General features: G+C 34.7%; 1 protein-coding gene across 5 annotated transcripts in view; it reads left to right on the top strand.

Moving 5' to 3' along the window:
• The window catches only part of LOC149534651 (P-loop containing nucleoside triphosphate hydrolases superfamily protein), a 119,788-nt gene that overhangs the window by 72,335 nt on the left and 24,237 nt on the right, over positions 1–23,216 (top strand). For 4 of the 5 annotated variants that reach the window (XR_016356646.1, XR_016356645.1, XM_089802941.1 and 1 more), the window contains exons 12-17: positions 4,085–4,167; positions 13,964–14,295; positions 14,435–14,526; positions 14,687–14,819; positions 14,982–16,357; positions 16,537–16,805. Coding sequence is in view for 2 of the 5 variants with exons in the window: in XM_089802941.1 (XP_089659067.1) it covers positions 4,085–4,167; positions 13,964–14,295; positions 14,435–14,526; positions 14,687–14,819; positions 14,982–16,357; positions 16,537–16,805 (2,285 nt within the window). In the remaining 3 variants the exon portion in view is untranslated. The remainder of the gene's footprint in view (positions 1–4,084; positions 4,168–13,963; positions 14,296–14,434; positions 14,527–14,686; positions 14,820–14,981; positions 16,358–16,536; positions 16,806–23,216) is intronic. The other variant, XR_016356647.1, reaches the window with a different exon arrangement.

The following is a 23,216-nucleotide window of genomic DNA, read 5'->3' as shown; positions in this document are numbered from 1 at the left end:
CCAAGGATATATTAGATAGTGTCTGCACATGTGATATTTATCCTCTTTAATGTTTGGATTTGTGGACTAATACTATGTCTTCAATTATCTTTGATGCACTTCCTCATCTTTATTTGTTGAATCGAGTGCATTATGCTTTGAATAATTATAATTTTTTCTTGACTGCCGTGCACCTAGATACAATATTCTTAGTATTGGAATGATGTGATGTTATGTTATTCATTTGGACATGGAGGTGTGCCCATTATTTTCTATTTAATTTTTGTGCATGATTTGCAAGCATTTGTAGAGTGCATATATACTTTGTTTGCAAATCATACAGTTTTCTTCACACTTGCATTGACAATATAAATCCTCTTGAGAATGTTAAAAGTTGGCATCACAGATTCCTCGCCTTCAGTATTACTAGAATTGTAGTGCATGAATCTGCTATTATTATTCTTCTGAGATGTTTATCATGTGATTTGGTGTTCAAGAGGAAAAATAGTGGGATGTGATGAAAGGTAGTGAAATTCTTCCATGCAATTGGAACAAATTTTCCCATTCTTTAGGACTACTTAAAATTCAATTTGTATCTAGTTGCAAGGCTTATTTGGACGAAACAAATGGTGAGAGGGGAAGCCTTATTTACAAAAAGCATCAATAGTCAGTCAAATTTAAGGCTTAAAATTTGTAAAAGAGTTTAACTTCAACACTAAAGCAATGAGCTTTTGGATAAAAAATCATATGATGCTGATCTCTGCATTGTTTATGTTGAAGCCTTGGTTATTGGCCACATTAAAACTCTCTTTGAGATGGAACACCAACTTTTGGTGAACATCGTGTTTCAAATTGAGGGTTGATGATGATACTTTGGAGTTGCACCAAAATTAAGAATAAATATTTAAACTAGATTCTGCACCAAAAATCAATGACAATATTATCACCAATTGAAAACTAAGTACTTTGATCTGGCATGGGCTACCCCAAATTGTGTGGAAGTTTGGAGTCATGGTAAAAAGAATGTTCTTCAATGCCAAAACAAGGAATGAGGGATGAAGACAAAACAAACACACTAAGATTGTATGACACTTTGGTTCAAGTTGTTACAAACTCACTTAGAGGGTTCATTTATTGTTTGTAATTTATATGGTTGTAATTATTGGCATCCATTTCCTTGTTCCAGCTATTGTCAGAAATAATTTATAGTGAGGTTCACTTAAGATAGAATCTTAAGACTAATTTAATTATAGTTAGTGTTTTTTGAATAAAAAGCTAATATATTCAGCAAAATAATACTAGAAACTGGAAACACGTACTCGACAACTTCTCACCAAGGGCCAAAAAATTTGTCAAAAAATCGGTGATTACTTGACAACTTTTCGACAAAAAACTTGACAGCTTAAAAAATTGCTTAAATTTAAATAGAAATGTATTTGTTTTTTTGCAAAATTCAATTAGGAGATGCATCTAATAAGCCAGTAAACGAGTAAACAAAAGAAAAAAGTCAAGTCTAGATATATTAAAATGCAAATGGGGTACAAAATGACATCCTTGTGGAATGCTGATGGCTGGTAGCTTGATATTTTGAACCAAAATTAAAATAGCAAATTATATCTGTAAAATTATAAGTAAATAAAAGTACAACATCAAAATAGTCTACATCTTCCTCTGCCCCTTCCCAAATAAAATTTGTGGGAGGGCTAGGTGGTCTAGTCCTAGAAGTTCGTTATGGTTGTGCTTCCTCCATCCGCACAATTGGTTGTGACTTGACCTCCCGTTTGGATGTAGATGATGCTAGAATTGACAATGAAGACTCGACCTCCTCATCCTCCTCAATGCCATCCAATCCCATTGCAAATCTACCCTCCTCCATAGCCTACCTCTCCAAATCGTACATCTCATATTCTGTAAACGACGGAGGCTGCCTCTGCGATTTCCAATCATCGTAAGGATCTATGTCATCCAAATCAAGTAGACTTGTTGGTGTTTCCTTTACCTTCCTCGTCTACAACTAAAAGTTATATTGCACAAATACAAGGCCATTAAGGCATTTTTGGCCTAACTTGTTCCGCTTCTTTGTGTTGATGGCCTCAAACAAACTCCAATTGTACTCACAAATGGATGAACTACACGGCTGACATAAAATTCAAAGTGCGAATCTTTGTAGATCTTAGACATTCAGCCCCAATTTTGCCACCAAGCATCTACAAATAAAATATTGAAGAGTTAAAAAACAAGGTGAAACCATATTTTAATTTTTTCCAACTTATCATTCATGTTAAAGACTCTGAAATTCCAAATATTATATTTGGGGATTGTGTGTTGCTTCCTCCCTTGGCCATGTCTAAAGAGAATATCTTGCTGCTTTCATTCTCGTACATCTCCAATTCAGATAAACCGAGGTCTCTCACCTCAAACTTGGGTATCATGCTCTATATGAGTGTTAGTCTCCTTGTTTGTTCTTGTATAAAAAAGTCACAAGCATCTTGCCAATTGGTAAAACATAGTGTGGATATTTAACATGCATAATATATAGCGTAGGTTTAGAGTTGACATACAAAGTTGCTTTTAGGAGGATAGGAAAATGAAGTAGACAAAGTATTACTATTTTTCTAAGTTGCCAATTCGGGTTCGTGGGTTCGGGCAAAAGAAAATTCCCATTTGGGTTAGTGGTTGGGTTCGTGAGTGCACACACATATATATATACACACACACACATATGATACTTAAAGTTAAAATGCTAGTTATGAAAAGATGTACTACAAGTATACAATATAGGATACAAAGATGTAAAAAACAGTAAACTTAAACATTGAACATTGCATTCAAGTTTTCAATTGGAACATCATGATTCATGATCAAATGACAAACAAAAAGTTAACATTGAACATTGTACGTCAGCAAATAATAAATATTAGTCTATATATCAGTCTTCAGATCAATAGTATGAGTATCTAGATTCTATTATCTAATAGTAAATTACTAAATTTTAATCAATGATCATAACTATAACAAACTTACAACCAAAAATCAGAATCGGCAAGGATTATTTATTTATTTATTATTATCTAGTTTTTGAAAACTTTTTTTGTTATTTCTTACATACTAAAATCAACTCAGAATAGCCCAAATCCTATGGAACCATGTAAAGTTTTTTTTTTTATTTTTTTTTAAATAATTTTTTTCAAGGACTTGGATTCGGACTCGAGCATGAATCCGAACCCAGACGAATTCGGATCTGGATCCGAGCTCCAGGGTCTGAACTCGGTAACATAGCTATTTTTCAATAGTTCGTTAATACATTTTCTAAGCAAATGTTCACATGTTTAAATCAAAGCATAAGGCATATAGTAACACGGGGACACATCACCCCCACCTTTTGCCCCACGTTCTAGAGACAGGGACGCGCCGGGGACTTGGGGATTTTGTTCCTCCATCCCGAGCAGCACCACTAGATTTTGCCACCTCTGCCGAGGACGAGGAGACGTCCCGAAGTTGACTATTTGCCGATTCTACTATTTATGTTCGATGTTCCAATTCAATGCAATGTTCAAGAATTTACTCTTTTACCTCTTTATATCTTATATTGCAAGACATCTTTTCATGAATAGCATTTTAAGTATCATATGTATAGTATACACAATCCCTCCCGTCCCTTGCCATCGTCCCCCCGATGTCCCCAAATTAAGGGCCCTTTGTCCCCCCGTCCTGGAAACTTGTCCCCCCATTCCGCTGTCTCCCCGTCCCTCAGGGTGGTGTAACCATGAAGTCAAATTGTAATATTTATGCACTTTTTCTTGTTTTCATGTAAGACAATTATTCTTGCTTGCAATATACCAACATGATATACTATTTTTAAAAGGATTGTTGTATTTATACAAATGAATATTAAATATGGATGTTAGGAAAGAAAACAAAGAATTCTACATGCTTCACAGATTTACTAGTCATTGTATCAATGGAAAATCTATTGTGAACTCAAAAATCATAATATTTCCTTTCCGTTTTGCTTGGAGCTTGCTCTCTTGAGGCCAGTGACAACATTTTCAAATTTATTAAATGGTTCTGAAAATTATATTTAGTTGCTTTCTTTCTTTTGTAGGTAAATGCCTCAGAGAGTCGTAGTGGAGCATTGGTGAAGCAAAAGTTTGGGGAAGCAATGGAATCGCATGGCTTGAATCAAAGGTCTGTGAAACTACTTTCAAGTTTTTGGTCCTTGAAATCTTGTATTTAAAATGTGCTCAGAATGTGTTGCTTTTTCAGGAGAAACTGTTTCAAAGAAGTGATATGAAAAAGTATTATATGTAAGATTTTTCTGAGTAGTTATATTTATCCAATGCATAATGCATATATTTATGCATATGCAAACGAAAGATGTTTTCTGCTCTTCCAAAATGCATGATTTTTAACTTCTAATTTATCTTTTTAAAAATATATGGATAGCTAGAGGAAGATTTGTAACACTATTGTCAGTTGATCTGTGAAAAGAACATGTTAACTCTGTAAAAAAAGTTCAAATTTATAACTTGAAAATTGTATCCTTAAGATTTCTACTTATTTCTTGAATGACTCAGTTGAGTTTCTGAATGATGTATTCGTACTTAAAAGTACAAATTATATCTACTTTCACCTTGCATGAACTCATGGAAGGCAAAATTATGATTTTGGGATCTATCCGAAACAGGACAAGACACGCTTCTTGTGAGAATAGGTGAATTATATGCTTTTAACAGTTTGCCATGGAAGGTATGTGCACGTGCATGCGCGTGCTCGTGTCTGTTTCAATCATTTTTTTTTTAAGACTTTCAACTGGAGGACAAACTATGCCAATCATGTATACACAAACAGGTTGTGGAAATTGATCTTATTTGGGAGGACATAATAGCTACATTATATTCATTTAGGCTGCTCCTTGGTAAATGACTAAATGAGTATTTGCTACAGTAACCACATAATGGCCGCTTTCTCTTAGTTAAAGAATACAGGTTCAATTTCAGTTTCTTAGTAAATAGATTTCATTAATTATGTGAAGTAAATCATGTCGTGCAATGACATGGTTTGAACACCCTTAGGTACTGTTGGCTTAATTTTTTGTAGTGTTTTGCACTAACTTACTGAGTGCAACATATCTGGCTCCATCTTTTTTTAAAATTTTAGTAGGGTATTGAGCATTTAGGAGCCATACCATGGTTTTATTTTTGGAAATGATTCATGGTTGACATATGATATTTAGCTTAGTGTCTTTTCAGCACTATAATATGCGCAACCACATGGACATTGATGACATTTGTTTTATCATGTTCTGAGTTATGCTCAAGCCTCCATTTGTTACAATTTGTTACTCTAAATTTAAACTCATTGAGTAGCGGATTAATAATACAGAGCACATATACATGTTTAATAAAAGAGGATTATGGACTACACACATTTTTGTTTAAACTATCATTACTTGTGTTTAGTCCAAAATCCTAGGAGGATAACCACTACTGCCCGATGCCACTTATTTGCATCAAGGAAGGAATTATCAATTATGACACAAAGAACGCTCCAAAATTATTGTTATAACTCTCACATGACAATGAATCACCATAAGAAGAGAGAAATAAAGAGGTCTAATACAAGTACTACTTAGAGGAGGAGAATTTATGCATTTAATATTCATCATGAATTTGATCTCCCACTTCCACATGCTAAGAACAAGCTCCATGTGAAAAAAACCTTCATCTAAAGAAATGCAAAAAGAATTGGTGAAAATAACTGAAAAATAATATTTTACAATTACTAGCACAGGTCTTTGTCACTGAAATTTCTCTATGAATGCCTGACTATTTCCTATGGAGATTAGACAGATGCTACTCTTACTCATAGGAAACTTAGAATTTGTTGCTTTCCTTTTTATTTGAGAGACGTGTCACTCTCAATAGAGTTTACATTTTTGAGACCTGCCAAACTTCCCCCATGCCTCCATTAGACTTTGTGCTGCTACAGATTGGGGTAGTAGGCAGAGGAATACAAGAGGGAGCTGCAATCATACTCACTTTCTTGGTAGCATTCGTAGTGTATAAAATTCTCGTGTACTTTGTGTCAAGCATTTTCATGATCGGTCTTTGAGTTTGCTTAAAAAATGATCACGATGTTGTTTATTTGATATGGATACTATTCCTTTGCCCATATATTTTACTAGATCCTTTAGAATTGGGATGGGAAGATCTCGAGTAGGAATGACTCCCTTGTTGTCTAATTCACATGCTGCATTAAAACAAATTAATCACAATCCACTTCCTACTGCATACTGATGGATGTGTTTGTTCAAGGCTGTCCATAATTCCTCTATCAAAATTCAGCGCGTAGATCTCTTTTGGCTACCCTAAGAGTGATTTTGGTTACTTTTCTTTTGCAGGTGAAATGATCTAGGAGCAAAGGGATGTTGACCTCAAATTGCCCTACATGAACCAAGAATCCATTTACCATATCACATGGCTTTGAAGAATCCACATTAGAACACATACAACCATCCCTATCAGACCTGGAGATAAGTAGATTTTTGGAATATAATGTTTTGAATGAGCAACAATGAATGAAGCTTTGAGATGTAAGGAATCTGCTTCCTATCCATCTTGCATACCAACTAAAACTCTATTTAGTGAATTAATGATGAATTACCTTATTCATAAAGATGGCTAAAATCTTCAATAGGGGTTGGGGTAATGATCGAAAATATATTTTTGGGGTAAGTTATCAAATTTGTTAGGTGGTAGATTTGGAATCAGGAAGGAAGAACAGCTTTAAATGGATTAGAGTGCTTTGAGAATGATATTGAATTAGGGGTTGAGTGAGGAATTTAAGAACGAGGGCAGTTATAGACCATTGGATGCAATCTGCATCCTTTAATTGCTAACTTAGGAAGTCATCAGGATAGGCATAGACTATGATAGTTTGTAACATTCTTTTAGTTGGGTGATATAATTTGACTCCTCCATTTGCTGCCGGATCAGCCACCTTATTAGTATCTCTCTATGATGTCCCCTAGGGTTTGGATTATAATGTCCCTTAGGATTAGTCATTCATATCATTAGATTTAAGTCATCTTTAATGCTCATATCTAACCTCATCACTATTCCAGCTTGAGACAAAAAGGGTAGGTGTCAACTAAGTTGCCTAGATACCAACTTTGCAATGGATTCCCCCAATGTTTACAGATCCAAGCCCTTAAGCCTTTCTTGGGATGATGTCCACAAGGCGCTCGAGGTTGCTAATTCCACCCTACCTTGGGACAAAGATCAATTGCTTGGAATTATGCAAGCCCCTCTTTGGCAACACTTCAATCTTCTCTTCTCAGCCAAATAATAAATAGGATTGAATATGATTAATTATAAATATTACTTGTATGCCCAGGTATATTTATCAATTAATTAATAGTTTATATATATATATATATATACACATTTGTTATCTTATTATATATCCTTGTACTGTGATTGTATAAATATAACACATTATAAAACATGATGCGAGTCAACACGTTATGTAGCCAGAGTCTTATTCATTCTTATCTCCCTTCTTGGAGAGTAACCATTTTATTTAATATTTTCTTTGATGTATATTTGTAACTCAGATCTGATCGCTGTTTTTCTCCTCCTAAATCCCTTTGAGTTGATGTTTGAAAACCCATTATACCTTTGTCTCCAAAAAGGGACACTTCTTGGAATGGCCGTTTCAGTAAAGTTTCATGTCATGTTCTTTAGAGATCGCTATTTTTAAGATAGTGAATCAGTATAATTAAGATTGCTATGTTCTTATGGCCGGTGGTGTTAATTGCATGATCGACTTGTTAACTTCTTGTATGGAATATGTCATAATAAGTAAATGATCATTTTTGATTAAGAATGAGTAATGACCATAACTAATCCATCTTATATATAAGAATTTTCTTCAGCTATTTGTTATAATAAAATATTTGATGTAATCGAATGCTTTGAGGAAGACATTGATATGAGGTTTGCTTAATGCAATATACTGCTTGTTGTACAATCACTTGCCTCCAATCGATACAATCATGTTTGCTTCAAGGTTGATGCTCCATACATTGTTGAAAGATATGGTCCTCCAAATCAATCTCCTTAAGTCACAATACGGAGTTAGTCATGTTCAAGGACCAGTTTCTCAATAGTACTAAGCTGCAGTTAATTGCTGTCACAATTATCAATACTTCTGAATCACTATTAATCTCTGCTTGACTTTGTTTGGTTGACATGTCAAGAAGGAGCATTATCACATTTATTGACTTATCTTATATGGTTGCCAATATGGTTTATTCAGGTTGTATTTAAGTCAACCAGCAAACTGTTCTATTCATCGGGCCTATACCTTATTTGATATAAACTATCATGGATACTAATCTACTTCTTAATGTATAACTACTAATATTTATAATATTAATAGTCTCTCAATTACTAGTTTGCTTACTATGATCTCTCCCTTCGTTATTGATCTTATTTAATGTGTCCTGCATAATCATATCTTGATTGGTATAATATTATTATTTACATTGATCGCTTAGATCTTGATAGATATTAATAATATTAATATCGATTAATGATATAATCTATAATGATTGACTATTATATTTGTTAGCAACAATATTAGTATTATTGATTATATTATACTGATCACTTATAATTTAACATTAAATTTTATTTTTGAAACGGGATATCATAGTGCTGCCCTCCTCAAAATTGCTTGTCGTCAAGCAGTCATATGTTTCTCATTATTTGATAGTGACCATTTGGTAACTTAAGATATGTTTTGTCTCATTTTCTAGAGATGATTATAGACCATCTTATGATGTCAATCCAATTTGGCCAAAATCCTATTTGCATGATAGTAGGTCCCAGATTCATCTCCCGTTATTTTGTTATGCTAGATAAACCAAGATAGAACCATTCATGGGTAATGCACTTGAACATATGGCATATATATGCATGAATATAAGAGTGCAAAATATTAATGCATGAAAACACAAAGTATAGAGATATATGCGTGAAGACACGAAGCATACACATAATTCACACATTGTTAGTTTCCTTCTTATTGACTAGAATGATGCCTTGTGCCATCTTTTACCCTGTAGGACGGAAGGGTCATTCTCTGATACCATTTTCAATGTCCCCTATTGGGACTTTACATAATTCAACCTGTATTTCTCAATTAGGGTTTTAACTGTAATGTCCCTGTTAGGATTAGTCATTCATCTCGTTAGATTTATCTTCAACGCTTATATCCAACCTTGTTAGTATTCCACCTCAAGATGAGTTGGTGTCAACCAAGTTGCCTATATACCAACTTTGCAATGCATTCCCTCAAAGTTTACAAATTCAAGCCCTTAAGCCTTTGTTGGGATGATGCCCACCTAGATACTAACTTTGTAGTGGTTTCCCTCAAAGTTTACAAATCCAAGCCCTTAAGCCTTCATTGGGATGATGTTTGCATGATGCTCGGGCTTGCCGATCCCCACCTATCTTGGACAAAGATCCATAGCTTGGATTTATACAAGCCCCTCCTTGGCAACTCTTCAATCTTCCCTTCTTAGTCAAATAGTATATACTATATAGGATTGCATATGATTAATTATAAATATTACCTGTATGCTCAAGTATATTTATCTAAGTTGCACGGGTACCTCCCCCCCCCCCCCCCTCCGGACCACGTATCGGTTCGAACCGGTTCGTGGTTCTGGTCTGGTTCGACCTGGGTTCGTTTTTGGAGGCCTGGTTCGATCTGGTTCGAACCCAAGAGAACCACATATAAAATTTCGGACCAGGGTTCGAACCCAAGAGAACCACATATAAATTTTCCACATTACAGCATGTTTTAATTTAATTTATGTTGATACATCTTGGGTCTGGGTTGGTAGGCATTACAATGCCACCGTTTTTTAGTGTTGAGTAATCCCTAGCTGTAAAACACTTTCTATTTGAATCAAAATGCTACTAAATTTGAGACACCCACAAGAGAAGATGCTCAACATGTGGCGACCACCATGACCAATTTCGAGGAATTTCAAGGCCTATTTGAGTAGCAATATGAATTTTTCAAACACTAAACAATAAACAACGTTTTATTGGGAAATGTTGCCCTGCAGAAGAAAGTTACGGTCACATGAATATTGTCAGGTGGGGCAGCTACTTCCCACATTGTCTATCACTGTTTGGCTGATTATTTCTCCTCTAGGTATATTAAAAATTGTATTAAAGAATATTGAATCTGGGACGTCAGACTGTGTTATCCAAAGGCCTCCATGAATGGTCTTTTTCCAGTTTACTGTTGTTGATCAGTGCTTGGGAGATTGTGCCCAAAGAGATTGAAGAATATTCAGCTGGTCAAAGGGATTTACCTTTTGCAAGCTAGATCTAATTAGTTTTTAACCATGTTCAATTGATTATGTTAATCATAATAAGAGTTTGGTAAATAAATTTATGAAAAGAAGAAATTTTTATTAAAACTTACTGTTGATCTGCATAAACTAATCAGATACAGTTATGAATTTTTTAAATGAAAGGGAGGAGATCTAGTCGCTAGGGGTTCCAATGATCGCTGTGGTTTGCTACTATATTGTTTATGCTGTTTTAAAGTTTTTTGTTGTTCAAATGTGTTTATGCTACTATGCTACATTCTAATTCTAACTCATGCTTCGTAAAGATATATATATATATATATATATATATATATATATATATATATATATATATATATATATATATATATATATATATATATATATATTTAAAAAAAAAATATATATTTTTTACATGTTTTTGTACTAACGAACCCAAATGAACCCAAACCCCTTTTCAAAATTTTGTCGAACCAGCGAACCAGTTCTTGAACCCGAACCCGGAACCGAACCGCGAACCGGCAACTTAGATATTTATCAATAATTTAATAGTATTCATATATATATATATATGTGTGTGTGTGTGTGTGTGTGTGTGTGTGTGTGTGTGTGTGTATGTATCTATGTCTATACATTTGTTATCAGCATGTACAAAAAAAATAACTATTCTGTCATAATTTCTTAACAACTAATTTCAATACAACTAACCATCAATAAAGATATTCGATTTGCATGGAAATCTAATATGGGGATAACAACGGCGAGAACCTAAACTATGAATAACAACAGTACAATGATTTTTTTAGGTACACTGCCAAGGAAGTGCATTGCTCTTTAAAAGGACTTGTAAGCTAAGATGCACTGCCTTTTGCACAAGCTGCCAAAAGAGCAAACAATCTTCCAATAGAGACAAGGAAAAGATTAAATGAAAAGACATATATTCTCCTAATCATATGTTACAACAATCCCATCAAGCTCTCACTTCTTTGACTTTTGCTTTGTCACATTTGCATTACGTTGACTTAACATTCGATCCCAATTCAATCACTGCACATCCAATTTGATCTTTGCACACTCATTGCTTAATTCATCCAATCACACAAAGTTGGCTACCTTGAGCATTTGAAACAATAGCCTCCCTTGGAGAAGGGGGCCTAAATACATAATAACACACCCCCGCTAAATGTCCTTATCTAAGCACAAGCATTGCAATCACCTCTATAATCAGACCCAAATGAAATGTGTAGAAAGGCATTAAAGCACATAAATAGGTCAACCCAAAAACACTCCCCAATGCACATGATACCATGCAAAACACAACACGCCATGGCAGGACCTACTTAAATCCCCTAACTCTTCCTCCAAAGCATATCCAGACTAATAAGACAGGAATCAATTCATTGTAATCAGGCGAGTTGGCCAGGGACCAACATATAAAATAATTTTGCACGCAGAACAACATATCTGCACTTGTGGAGCAAACCATCATAAGATAACTGACACATTGCAAAGGCATTAGGAACATGTCCACCAGATTGCACAACCTGAAATGCCAATGCGGGGTTTTCACCAAATCAGTCCTGATTATTTCTGGCAGCCAATCTTATTGTCAGCAAAACACAACTTCTATGTCTGAACTTCTTTGGACTTGAAAATATGATAGTTATTGACCATACATTACAACACGAAAACTGCAAGCCCCCAAAATCTAATGTGGACAACTGCCAACCATTCTTTAAATGCTCTTTCCCACATATTCCAGCTTACCATACTTCCATCTACCAGATACACTCATACATACTTGTTATCACGATTAGCCATCATGTGAGTACTTCAGATACTCTTTCCTGCATATCAAACTTCAAATACTTTTTCCTACATATTAAACTTCATATACTATCTCTACCATATTAGACTTTAGATACTCTTTCTTGCATATCAGACTTCAGATACTCTTTCCTGCATACCTCAACATTTCGTAACACAACTCTCTATACTAAACACAATTCTCATACATCCCTATGTCAGGTAATGCATTCAACATGTTGACATCGATGACAATACTGAACCTAAAATGCTAACAATAAGCACCTGCCAATATCATCCCAGCTAGTTTACATACATGTGCTCAATCATTTACCACTTTTACAACATTTGAGGCCTTAATCTTCTCTATGGCTTCCTTCAAAACCTGAATTCTGAAGTTTCTTCCTTCACTTCCATAAATAATCAACAGCTCTAAGGAAATAGGAGTGAACTACACGACTCTAAACAATCAATTTACCTAAGCTTTCTTATTTGTTATCTGGGGACAAACTTTCTCCTTGTCTTGATATTCCCAAAAGGATACTATATTCTCTTGTATATCCCTTTCTGAATTCTTTGTTGTACAAATGAAACAACCAAACTCTACTTCCCCTCTAATTTTTCCTTTTGTCTTTGTCTAAAGTTGGTTACAAATTGCAAAAAGGGTTTGGAGGTTTTGAATGGGTCCTTTGCGCAAGCTTTAAGAAGATAGAAGGATATTAAAAATTTAAAACAGATTATGTGGTTGTTTGACTTTACCAAGGCTGCTGCTACTCTTCGATGAACCCCCTACTTGAAACTCTTTTTTGTTCCATGGCCATGGTTTCATATTCATTACTCTTTGCTGTTGCTCATGCTGTTGTTTTCTTCGAAAAAAAGGAATATAAGGGCATCTAAAAAAATTCCATATAAGTGTACCTGGATAACATAATTTAAATTCAACAAGTATAGAAGTGTGGCAATCTTAGCAAGCATATTGATGAATGAGAGAAATTCGTTTGATGGAGGTTCCAACCGGAAGTTCTTTACTGGCCTTATCCCTTCCTAGATTCAGCTTCTAAATACATTTGTGGGCATGTATGTCAGAAATAGTAATGGATCTGTCAGGCAGCGGTCTGCTAAGATACACCAGAACGAGACTTCAGAAATTGCACATTTCAAATTAAAGATTTCCTTTGATTGGCTTACTTATCATTCTGGAGAGTGGAATTGATAAGCTCTCTTAGTATCATCCTTTTGTTGAGATAGATAGCTCTCCTTTGGGGATGCTATGCAATCACTTGGCTTCATTCATCCATCTAAGGTTCCACTAGGAGTTCTTGGTTATTAGTGGACCCAGGTAAGTTTTCAATTTATTTAACATCTTCCCCGATTCGCTTGATTGTACTCAAGTCCTTATGATTGAATTCTGATGTAGGACATTTGTTATTCTTGCATTTTGTATTGAGATACTCCTATGTATAAGGGCTTTCTTCCTGTTAAAAATGTCAATTTCATGCAAGGATTTATATTTTAAGATATTAAAGTAGACAATGTATCTTTAGAAATTTGTACCATACTTTTAAAGTCTGTGTATCCTTTGGGATTCACTTGCCAATTTTCTACTCTAATCATGGCATTTTCACATACTTCTTTCTATCTAATCATCCTATTGTAACAGCATATGCTTTCAAGTGCCATTTATCAAATTTGGTCATTTATTAATAACTTAATATTGATAAGTAATATAATTTGAGTTCATACAAATGTGTAAATTTTAAAGAAATGGTTGTAAATTTTCAGGGCAGTTGAGGACATTTTGGGGATGGACGATCATAAGATTCTGCCTGAGAAATCTTTTTCTGGAAAAGAAACAAAGCAGAAGGGGAATGCACAAGACAAGATGAACAAAGAAAAGCATGTAGCAATAGTTCCTAGTGGTAAAGACTGTCAAATTTCTGAGAAGGGCAAACAAATTTATGGTTTGGATGAAAAACGTTGGACCCAGGGTAGAAGCAAGGCATTAATCTTATTTGAGGATGTGGATATGGTCTTTGATGAAGACCGAGGATTTATGGGAGCTTTACTCCAGATTGCTGAAACAGCAAAACGGCCTATAGTATTGACAAGCAATAGTAGGTTTCTTCACACACCGTCATTTATAGGCGTTGTGTTTATTTCATTTAATGTTCCTGGACATATTCTCTAGATTTAATACAATTAATCTGATTTCTGTTAGATCAATACATATTCATTTCCTATTTGAATTCATAGGACGGGATCCTTGTTTGCCACGACTCTTAGACCGATTGGCTATACAACTTGATCTCCCTTCCCTTGAAGAATTGGTTTGCCATATTTTCATGGTATGTAACCAAACTGCTCAGCGTTCCCATCTATTTCTCATTGTTATATCATTCTCTTCCGTCAATCTATGCTTGCTATTTTCCAGTGTGCTCTTTTTTGAGCCCATGTTCTGAAGAAAGCATTGTCTTCTTTTGCGCTCATTTTTTGTTTGTCTTTTAGATTTGCATTGCAGAGGGCATTTTCATATCTCCTAGTCTTGTTGAGCATGTCGTGAGATGTTGTTGTAGAGATTTGAGGAAATGTATGATGGTGTTACAATTTTGGTGCCAAGGGAAGAGAAAGTCTGGAAAAGGTGCCTCATTAGCTCCTTACAGTGTCAGCTTTCAATCTACACTCAGGATTATTGATAATTTTAGTAATCTATTTTATTCCAATGACACTTTATGTATAGTTGGAAATATGTGTGCACTTGTTTATGATGTTTCTTGAGTTGACTGCAAGATGTTTCGAGCAGGTTTGGATGGGAAAGTATCTCGTGTGTATAGTGCAATCCCACTTGAACTAGATGTGGAACATCACATAATGCCGAAGATGATGCCATGGGGTTTTCCTTGCAAATTATCAGAGAGAATAAACTTTGATATCTCAAAAGCATTGGATGAGGTGCAAAAACAAACATGTTTAAATGAAATAAAGTTTGCTGAAGAACGTGCTGCTAAAGATGCACTTGCTGCTCAGTATAAAAAAATGCAAAAGAAAATGAATGAAGCTGAGAAAAAAGCGGCCATGTTGAGAAGGCTTTCATCTGATGATGAAAGCATGCAGATATTCAGAGATTTTGAGAATGAGATAGATGTAATATCAAAGGTGACTCAGTCATCAGTTCGGTCTCTGAGACACAGACGTACAGTAGTGACTTCTCACTCAGAAGATACTGACTGTCATGAAACTACCACCGCTATATCCGAAACTCAGCTTTCAAACACATGCAAAGAGGTTCCAGTTGACTTGATGACTGAGCCTGATGATATGACAATTTCAGGCCCTGATTCTGAAAGCTTGCCAGTTTATAGAGGAGTAACAGAACAAACAGAACCTTCTCGTACTGTATTCAGAAGGTTAAAGAAAATACAGGATACAGTTTATGTTGAATCAAGCTTGTTAATGGATAATTCCTGTCTTCCAGAATCTTCAGTTGTTCCGGAGACTGTTGCGGATAATGACAATGAATGTCATGTCAAATCAGTCAAATGTGTGGAGAATTCTTTCTCAGATATCTGCAGTCCTCTTGGGGTCTTGTCAGAGCTTCAGAAGTTGGAGTGCCCGAACAAAGTAGAGAAGATGCTATCAAATACAGAAGATAACATTATAAAAAGTGTAGAACTTGTGGAGAGATCAGTACATTGTGAAAAATCTATAGATATTGTGGGAAATAATGATTTCACACCTTCACATACAGGTGATGCATATTTTGATGTAGATCGTCTGAAACCTAAAGAAGATGCTTGTGATAAGAAGCTGGATTTAGACAAATGTACAGGGATTGGAAGTTTGAAAAACTCAGTTAAACATGTAGAGTCAAATAATATTGAGAGGCTCCATAGTAGAAAAGGTGTTACAGCCATATATGAAATGCTTCCACTGATGGATGAATGTAGTAGAGTAGATTTTAATATCATTCATGCTGAGAAAAATAAACAAGAAAAGTTGGAACCTGAAAATCCAGTTCAACAAACATGGCTTAAGATGCTTGATTCTCATGAAGATTTCAAGTTACTGTTAGATCTGCAGTACAAGGATGCATTGACAGCTATCAATTTAGCAACGAAATTGACAGATCTTATTTCATCTAGTGATCTATTGATAAGTTCATGCACACTTGATCAGAACGTAAGTAAAATTTCCAACAGTTTTTTTGTGATCTAATTTTATTTTTACACAATGTTTCCTTTCTCTACATGAGAAGACTTTAAGGGAACTCGTTACTTTTTCCTTTTTAATTACAAGGAATATTCTGTGTTATTGACAGTTTGTTGCAGAATATTTCTAAGCCATTGCATGTTTAACAGGACTTCTTTCCGCATGACGATCATGTGCCATCTTCATGCTCTGATGAGCGTATGGAAATTGCTTCAACGCTTGTGCAACAAGGTCTCTCTATAATGGGGGATAATTTGAGTAATGAAAGCAATTTAGATCTATACAAAGAGATATTAACATCCAGCACTGATTGTATCGCAATGGGTAAGCTGATTTTGGCCCAAGCAAATGATGAAATGGTGTGGATTGATGAATTTTCAGAGATTGACATGTGTGCAACAGAACACTATAGTAAAAGGTATTTATCTTTTAATGGGAAAAAAATATTTGCTAATTGATATTGTTTTAGCATTCATATTTTGGTCAGGCTGGTGCCATGTTGAAATGCCTTCTAGTTCATTTATCATCAAAAGCTTTGAGGCTGAAAGATGTACATATCCTTTGTTCCATTCTAAAGTAAATCTATTTTACTATCATTATATGTCTTAATGTCAAAAAGTTGTGTAACTGGAAATTTGTTTGAGAAATTTTAGTCTTTAAGAGTGTGCAGAGTTGTTTTCTTACTAGAGATGTAGTGACTCAATTGTTTGAGCTCTTGTATCCATCCAAAGTTCCATATTATATGTGTTGTAGATCTGTTTTTCTTGAGAATGTGAATTTGAGTAGAATGTAATTAGACTACACGTGTAGTTAAAAATTCCTAGCTATAATTTGATTCATCTACATATATCTCAGAGGGCTGATGCAAGCTGGTAAAAGCAAGCAGGATGTAATGTCCCCTTTTTAGCATTCATAGCATGATGTTGTCGTTAGCCTATTTTCCCACGGTCCCATAGGCTAACTAGGACATTAAAGGGGCTTAGAGGCCATTTGGCCTAGATAGTTTCAGTTGCAGGTCTTTTTGAGGGGTTTTGAGGCAACTTTGGGCATACTTACTATTTATAGTAAGTCATCTTGGATATGGTCGGACATCCAATGGCAGCGGTATGTCGATGGTAATTGTTTAAAATCGGCAAGAAGACTTGTTTATCATTGATAAGATTTGTTATGCATTGATAAAGCTATTTTATAAAGTTAAATTTAAATATTTAAATTTATTAATGCATAGACTATAGTTTGTGGGAAATATTTAAATTAAAAGAGTCCCTTTTATTTTATAACACATTGGAGACATAAGTTACATAAAGGGAGTGATGTTTTATCCCACATTGAGAAAACGAAGGATTGAGCTCTTGTGAGAACACTATAAAAGAAAGGAAAGAGCTTCTTTTTAGTATGCTTGGAAATATCAAAAAATTGGAAAATTTTTTGGAGATTATGTCTCAATAGTTTGAAGGACGAAATCCCTTCAAGCTGGAAATCTTGACGCCATTGAAAGATATGGTCTTGAGATTCAACATTGTAACAGTCCGAAAAAGAAGATACGAAAAAGCAGCCCGAAAAAGCGGAACCGAAAAAGCAGGCCGAAAAAGCAATCCGTAAAAGCAGTTCAAAAAGCGGATTCGAAAAAGCAATCGAAAAAGAAAATCGGAAAAGCAAAGCAGAAGGGGCAGCATTGAAGGAAATTATTACAGCCATCTACAACCAGGTTCTTTTGTTAGTATTGCTTTTTAGGGTGTTATAAGCTTTCAGCTGTAAGTGTGCATTATACCAACATTATCATTTTGTAATCCATGTAAATGCCAAAGTCTTGGCCATATTTCATGAGCATTGTAATTTTCTTTGCAATTAAGAAGATAATAGTTGCTGGTGTCATTTAAGCAATTTAATATCATTATTTATCAGCTAGTTAGTTTGCATACCAACTGTTTGTAAAAATGCCAGTTGGCTGTAGGTGTTCATTTCTCATGCTTAGATCATATATATGCACTGAATATTGTCAAAATTAGTAGCACACTCATGTTAGGTCATTGTGTAGTCCATTGTAGTCTTTTAGCACAAGATTCCCATTGATGCAAATTGAAGAAAAAGTCATTTGAAGCCAGCTGAAATACTATATCAGTCATACGTCCCTTGCATGTGAATTGTTTGATGAAATTCCTTGAGCTTTCATTAGCATTTTTGAGGGCAGATTTGAGGAGGGTTATTATAGTGGTATCAGAGCTTGTTTGCAAAGTGTTTGACGAAATGTCAAACAACTGAAGTATAAAGATTTTTGGTGTTTGAAGAAGTTATAACCTATTGGGGTTATTACAGTGGTATCAAAGCTTGCTTGCAAAGTGTTTGACGAAATGTCAAACAATTGAAGTATAAAGATTTTTGGTGTTTGAAGAAGTTATAACCTATTGGGGTTATTACATAGGAGCTGCCCAAATCATATTCTTCAGTTGCTAAAGTACTGTAGTCTCTGCATCATTCCTAAGGCTTTCATGCCATCCTCATATCCACCACATTTTAAGCATGTTAGGATCTGGTGGAAATGCCCCCAGGGCATCCTTGATACTCATTGCTGGTTGTGAAAAATCTTGGAAATCAAACTGGGTCATTTGGGAATTCCCAAGGATGGTGGGGGATGTCAGTGATCCCCATTGATCATCTTAGAGACAGCCATGGACAACAGGGACATTTAAAAAAAACACAGAAATTAGTATGTTGCCCATTTTGAATTGGATCTTGGTTCAAGTTTGCAGATTTGGTTTGTGAATGTGGCAAATGTTTTTTGGGGGTTGGAAACATTTTGTTGTCTTTACAAAAAGAGTGTGTGTATGTGTGCACCAAAGAAGTAGGAATTGTAAGCAATTTTTATATATAAAGATATTTATTCCCTGACAAAATTTAAAAATAGTAATTGAATGAAATATAATATAATAATAATATCAATTTAATAGTTTTTAAATAATATATAATATTACTTGTAGTCTATATAAATATGAAATATTAGTAAACTGTAATAATATATAAAATTTACTATCAATATTTGAGGTTCTTTGCTGCATGGAATGGGATCTCTAATCTGGTTCTCATCTGAGTTGGATCTGGTTGCATAAGCCATGGATCTGGTAACACAGAAACTAAAATGAAATTATAAAAAATTTAAGTATTGCATTGCAAATTGCATTTCAAAAGGTCTTGATTTTGGCTAAAGTACATGCTCAGTAATAAAGAAATGAATAGCTTTGATAAGTTTAATTCTTAAGACTTTATTGATGCTTGAGTGCCTGGTTATATCTAGCTATAATAGGTATGGTGATAGATATATCTCGATGCTTAAAGACTTGATGGATCAGTGGCAGATCGCAGGTAAAGCTTCATGCCTCAAAACAGCTGAGCACGACATTTTTCCTCTCCTGTCCCACCAATTCGTTAGGGCGGGAAGGGTTGGTGTTCACCTCTGAACATTGGCCCATCCCTCTCTATCTCTTGGCAGGGCTCAGCCATAAAATATCAGATCTTGGCATGACTGAACCTCAGATAAAAGTATAGAATATAGTCCTGGGTACAGTTCAAAATATTGCCAAAAAACTGTAGATATCGCGATATCTCGCGAAACCCTCCTGCAGCCGAATAAAACGCAGTAAATTTCGGTGCCAAAATAATGCAAAAGACCATGGCAATAAAAATGGAAAAAAAATGCGTTGAAATGAAAAAGTCGCCCAAAAAATAGTTGAAAAGTTGTCCATCGTTTAGGGTTTTTTTAACTTTATTAAAACCGCCTTCTTTCTACTTGCCGCCAATGACTTCCTTATTACGAGTCGGATTCCGCCATTTCAATGTGTTGAAACAACACTCTTCCATTCCGCAATCTTCAGATTCACAAATTATTTGTGATTTCAATCAGGGGCTAGAAAATTTGAATGGTTTGTGATTTCAGTCGGGTCAAATTATAAAATTATTGTGATTCACAAAGGATTCTTCCATTCGGAGGCCAGAAAATATATTAGTAGATTTATAATAGATTTAAATAGATTTATAATAGATTTTAGAATATTTTAAGAAATTTAATATTTTCAAATGTTCGATAAAAGTGCTGATTTATTGCCAATTTTTTTCGTCGAGTTTTTGCCGATTCCGAATTTTTCAAAATTTTTGGGTTGGCCGAGATATTGCCGATACCGAGTTTTTAAACTATGGTCTTGGGCAGGTGGGTTGGGGGGGGGGGGGGTGGGTGGGGAGAAACTATCTTAAACACCATGCCAAACTGTTTTCATAATGATCGACCATCATATCTCTTCTAGGCAAATACTGCCCTTTCTATAATTGTTGTGAAAGAATCCTACATGGTCACTCAGTCAAGACATAGATCGCTTAAATTCCGATGGTGAATTGGGAGGAAAGCTTGGTGGAGTAGGATAGCCCCAACTACAGAATGGAGGATAGCCTTGATAGATAACTTAAGTAGCATTATCTCCTCTTGATTATGCTTGTCAAACTTGTCATGGTCTTTATCGACAACCGTGGGATGAGGAGTTTTGCCAAAAACAAGCTGATCAAGGCATTGTACTAAAAAGAAGTGAGTTTCCTCTACTTTTGGTTGCTATAGTTCTTACATTTGGACCACTGAGTGCCTACAAATTTGATGTTGGGTAATAAAGCCATCCCTCTTGCTATCTAGAGACATGGAAACTAAGATGAAATTCTCAAAAAACTTCAATTTTTCTGATAAAAGTAAAAAATTGGCAAAAAACCCATACGTTTTTTTTCCAACAGTTGTCAAAAGCTGCTGCTAGCCAGCACCATGATTTCATCTATCCAAAAAACAATTTCCAGCACCACTATTTTGTGGAAAAATCTTCAATCCCTCGATGTGACAATGATTTTGTGGAAAAAATATCAAAAACATCTTTCTGTGGAAACATTTGGCAAGCTAACCATTGAAAAACTACAATTTTTGGGAAAAATCATGCAAAGCCCACTATTTTTGAAAGATCGCCCAAAAAAACAAGTACACGTGATTTCAAGGAAAAAAAATTCAAATTGCTAGATGGGTCAAAACTAGAGTTCTGAGTCTTAGTCTCAGTCTCAACAAGGCTAACTTGTTTCATAACTCGGCTACAACTCGACAACAAGTTGGCACAATGAAAAAAACCTTGAAATTATATATATATATATATATATATATCATATTCCATGACTTGAGAGAGTCATAAAAACTCAAAAAGTTGTGTTGTAGTAGCGTTATATAGCAAAGTTACCATAGCAACATCCGACTTATTCCTTCAATTTGGCCCTAGGCCACAAATTTGGCACAATGAAAAGATTGTTTTGTCTTCTCCAACAATTGCAACCCTTTAGAAGATATTTCACCACCTCAGTTATGCAAATCAATGTGAGTGTTTGTTCCCAATGATCAATGTAGCAACTCCAACAAAACTAGAGTTCTGAGTCTCAGTCTCAGTCTTGACAAGGCCAACTTGTTTCATAACTCGGCTACAACTTGACAACAAGTCGGCAAAATGAAAAAACCTTGAAATTATATATATATATCATATTCCATGACCTGAGAGAGTCATAAAAACTCAACAAGGTGTATTGTAGTAGTGTTACTGTAGCAAAGTTACCATAGCAACATTCGACTTATTCCTTCAATTTGGCCCTAGGCCACAAATTTGGCACAATGAAAATACTGATTTGTCTTCTCCAACAACTGCAACCCTTCAGAAGATATTTCACCACATCAGTTATGCAAATCAATGTGAGTGTTTGTTCCCAACGATCAATGTAGCAACTCCAAGAACCATTGGCTCCACAGGTCATCTGGTAGAGTAGATGGCAACACATTCGATGATCAACAATGAGGCTGCCCTCCCTATTCATTCTTTTCCTCTAATAGATGTACCTTCTTCTAGATAAGATAAGATAATGATTTTAATGTCCAATAAAAGACCAAAAAAAAGTCTATGGGACTGAAAGGATTACAATAGTGAGGCTGACAACAGCAGGAGCACACAAAGGTGCCCGAACAAAAATAAATACAACTAAGAAATAGCAACAAAGAACAGAGACAGGTAAAGCGCTAGGAGTCTTTCTTGGGCAAGAAGAAATCTGTCACTGAATGATACATATGCCGAAATCTTTAGTAATGATAGAAATAAAATAATATTTAATTCCTCCTAGAAGATTTTTTTTATTTATTTATTTAACTTTAGTGACTTTTAATTAAATTAATTAAATATAAAGTCACCTTTTAATTGTAAGTTATTTAATGACTTTATAAGAAATTAATTTAGACAATTTCTCCTTATTTCTCCACTTAGCCTTTGGAGAATGTAAAGGCTAAGAACTCTAAGAGGCTAAAAAGATGGGGACATTACACATATGCTTTTAAATGTCCAAATGCCTCTATTGAAGAAGTATAGATTGTAGACACCTAAAAACCTTTAGAAAATAAAGTATTTTTATTTTCTGAAAAAGTCCTGATGACATCATCATTTATTAATTAATTAATTAATTAATTAATTTTTATGCCATTAAATCCCTTTATCTTAATAAAAAATATTTAATTAAGGAATCCCTCCCAAAAATGTTTAAATTTTATTTAAACATTATTTTCTTATTTATTAATTATTTAATTAATAAATTGACCAAAAATCCTAAAATAAATAAAAAAATTATTTTTTGCCCAAAACTTGGTCAATTTCCTTATGACCAATAACCTCTTCCAAAATCTTCTAATCCTTCTTTAATTTTGATTAAAGGCTAATCCCATCATTTCCTACCCCTAATCCCAACTCAAAATATTTAATTAAGATTAAATATTAATCCTCATGTT

The sequence above is a fragment of the Cupressus sempervirens genome, chromosome 10 (assembly GCF_028749045.1).
Source record: "Cupressus sempervirens isolate cs-2001-9-10 chromosome 10, ASM2874904v1, whole genome shotgun sequence".
NCBI lineage: Eukaryota > Viridiplantae > Streptophyta > Pinopsida > Cupressales > Cupressaceae > Cupressus > Cupressus sempervirens.
The sequence above is the reverse complement of the archived record's forward strand: the minus strand, read 5'-3'. Positions and strand labels throughout refer to the sequence as shown.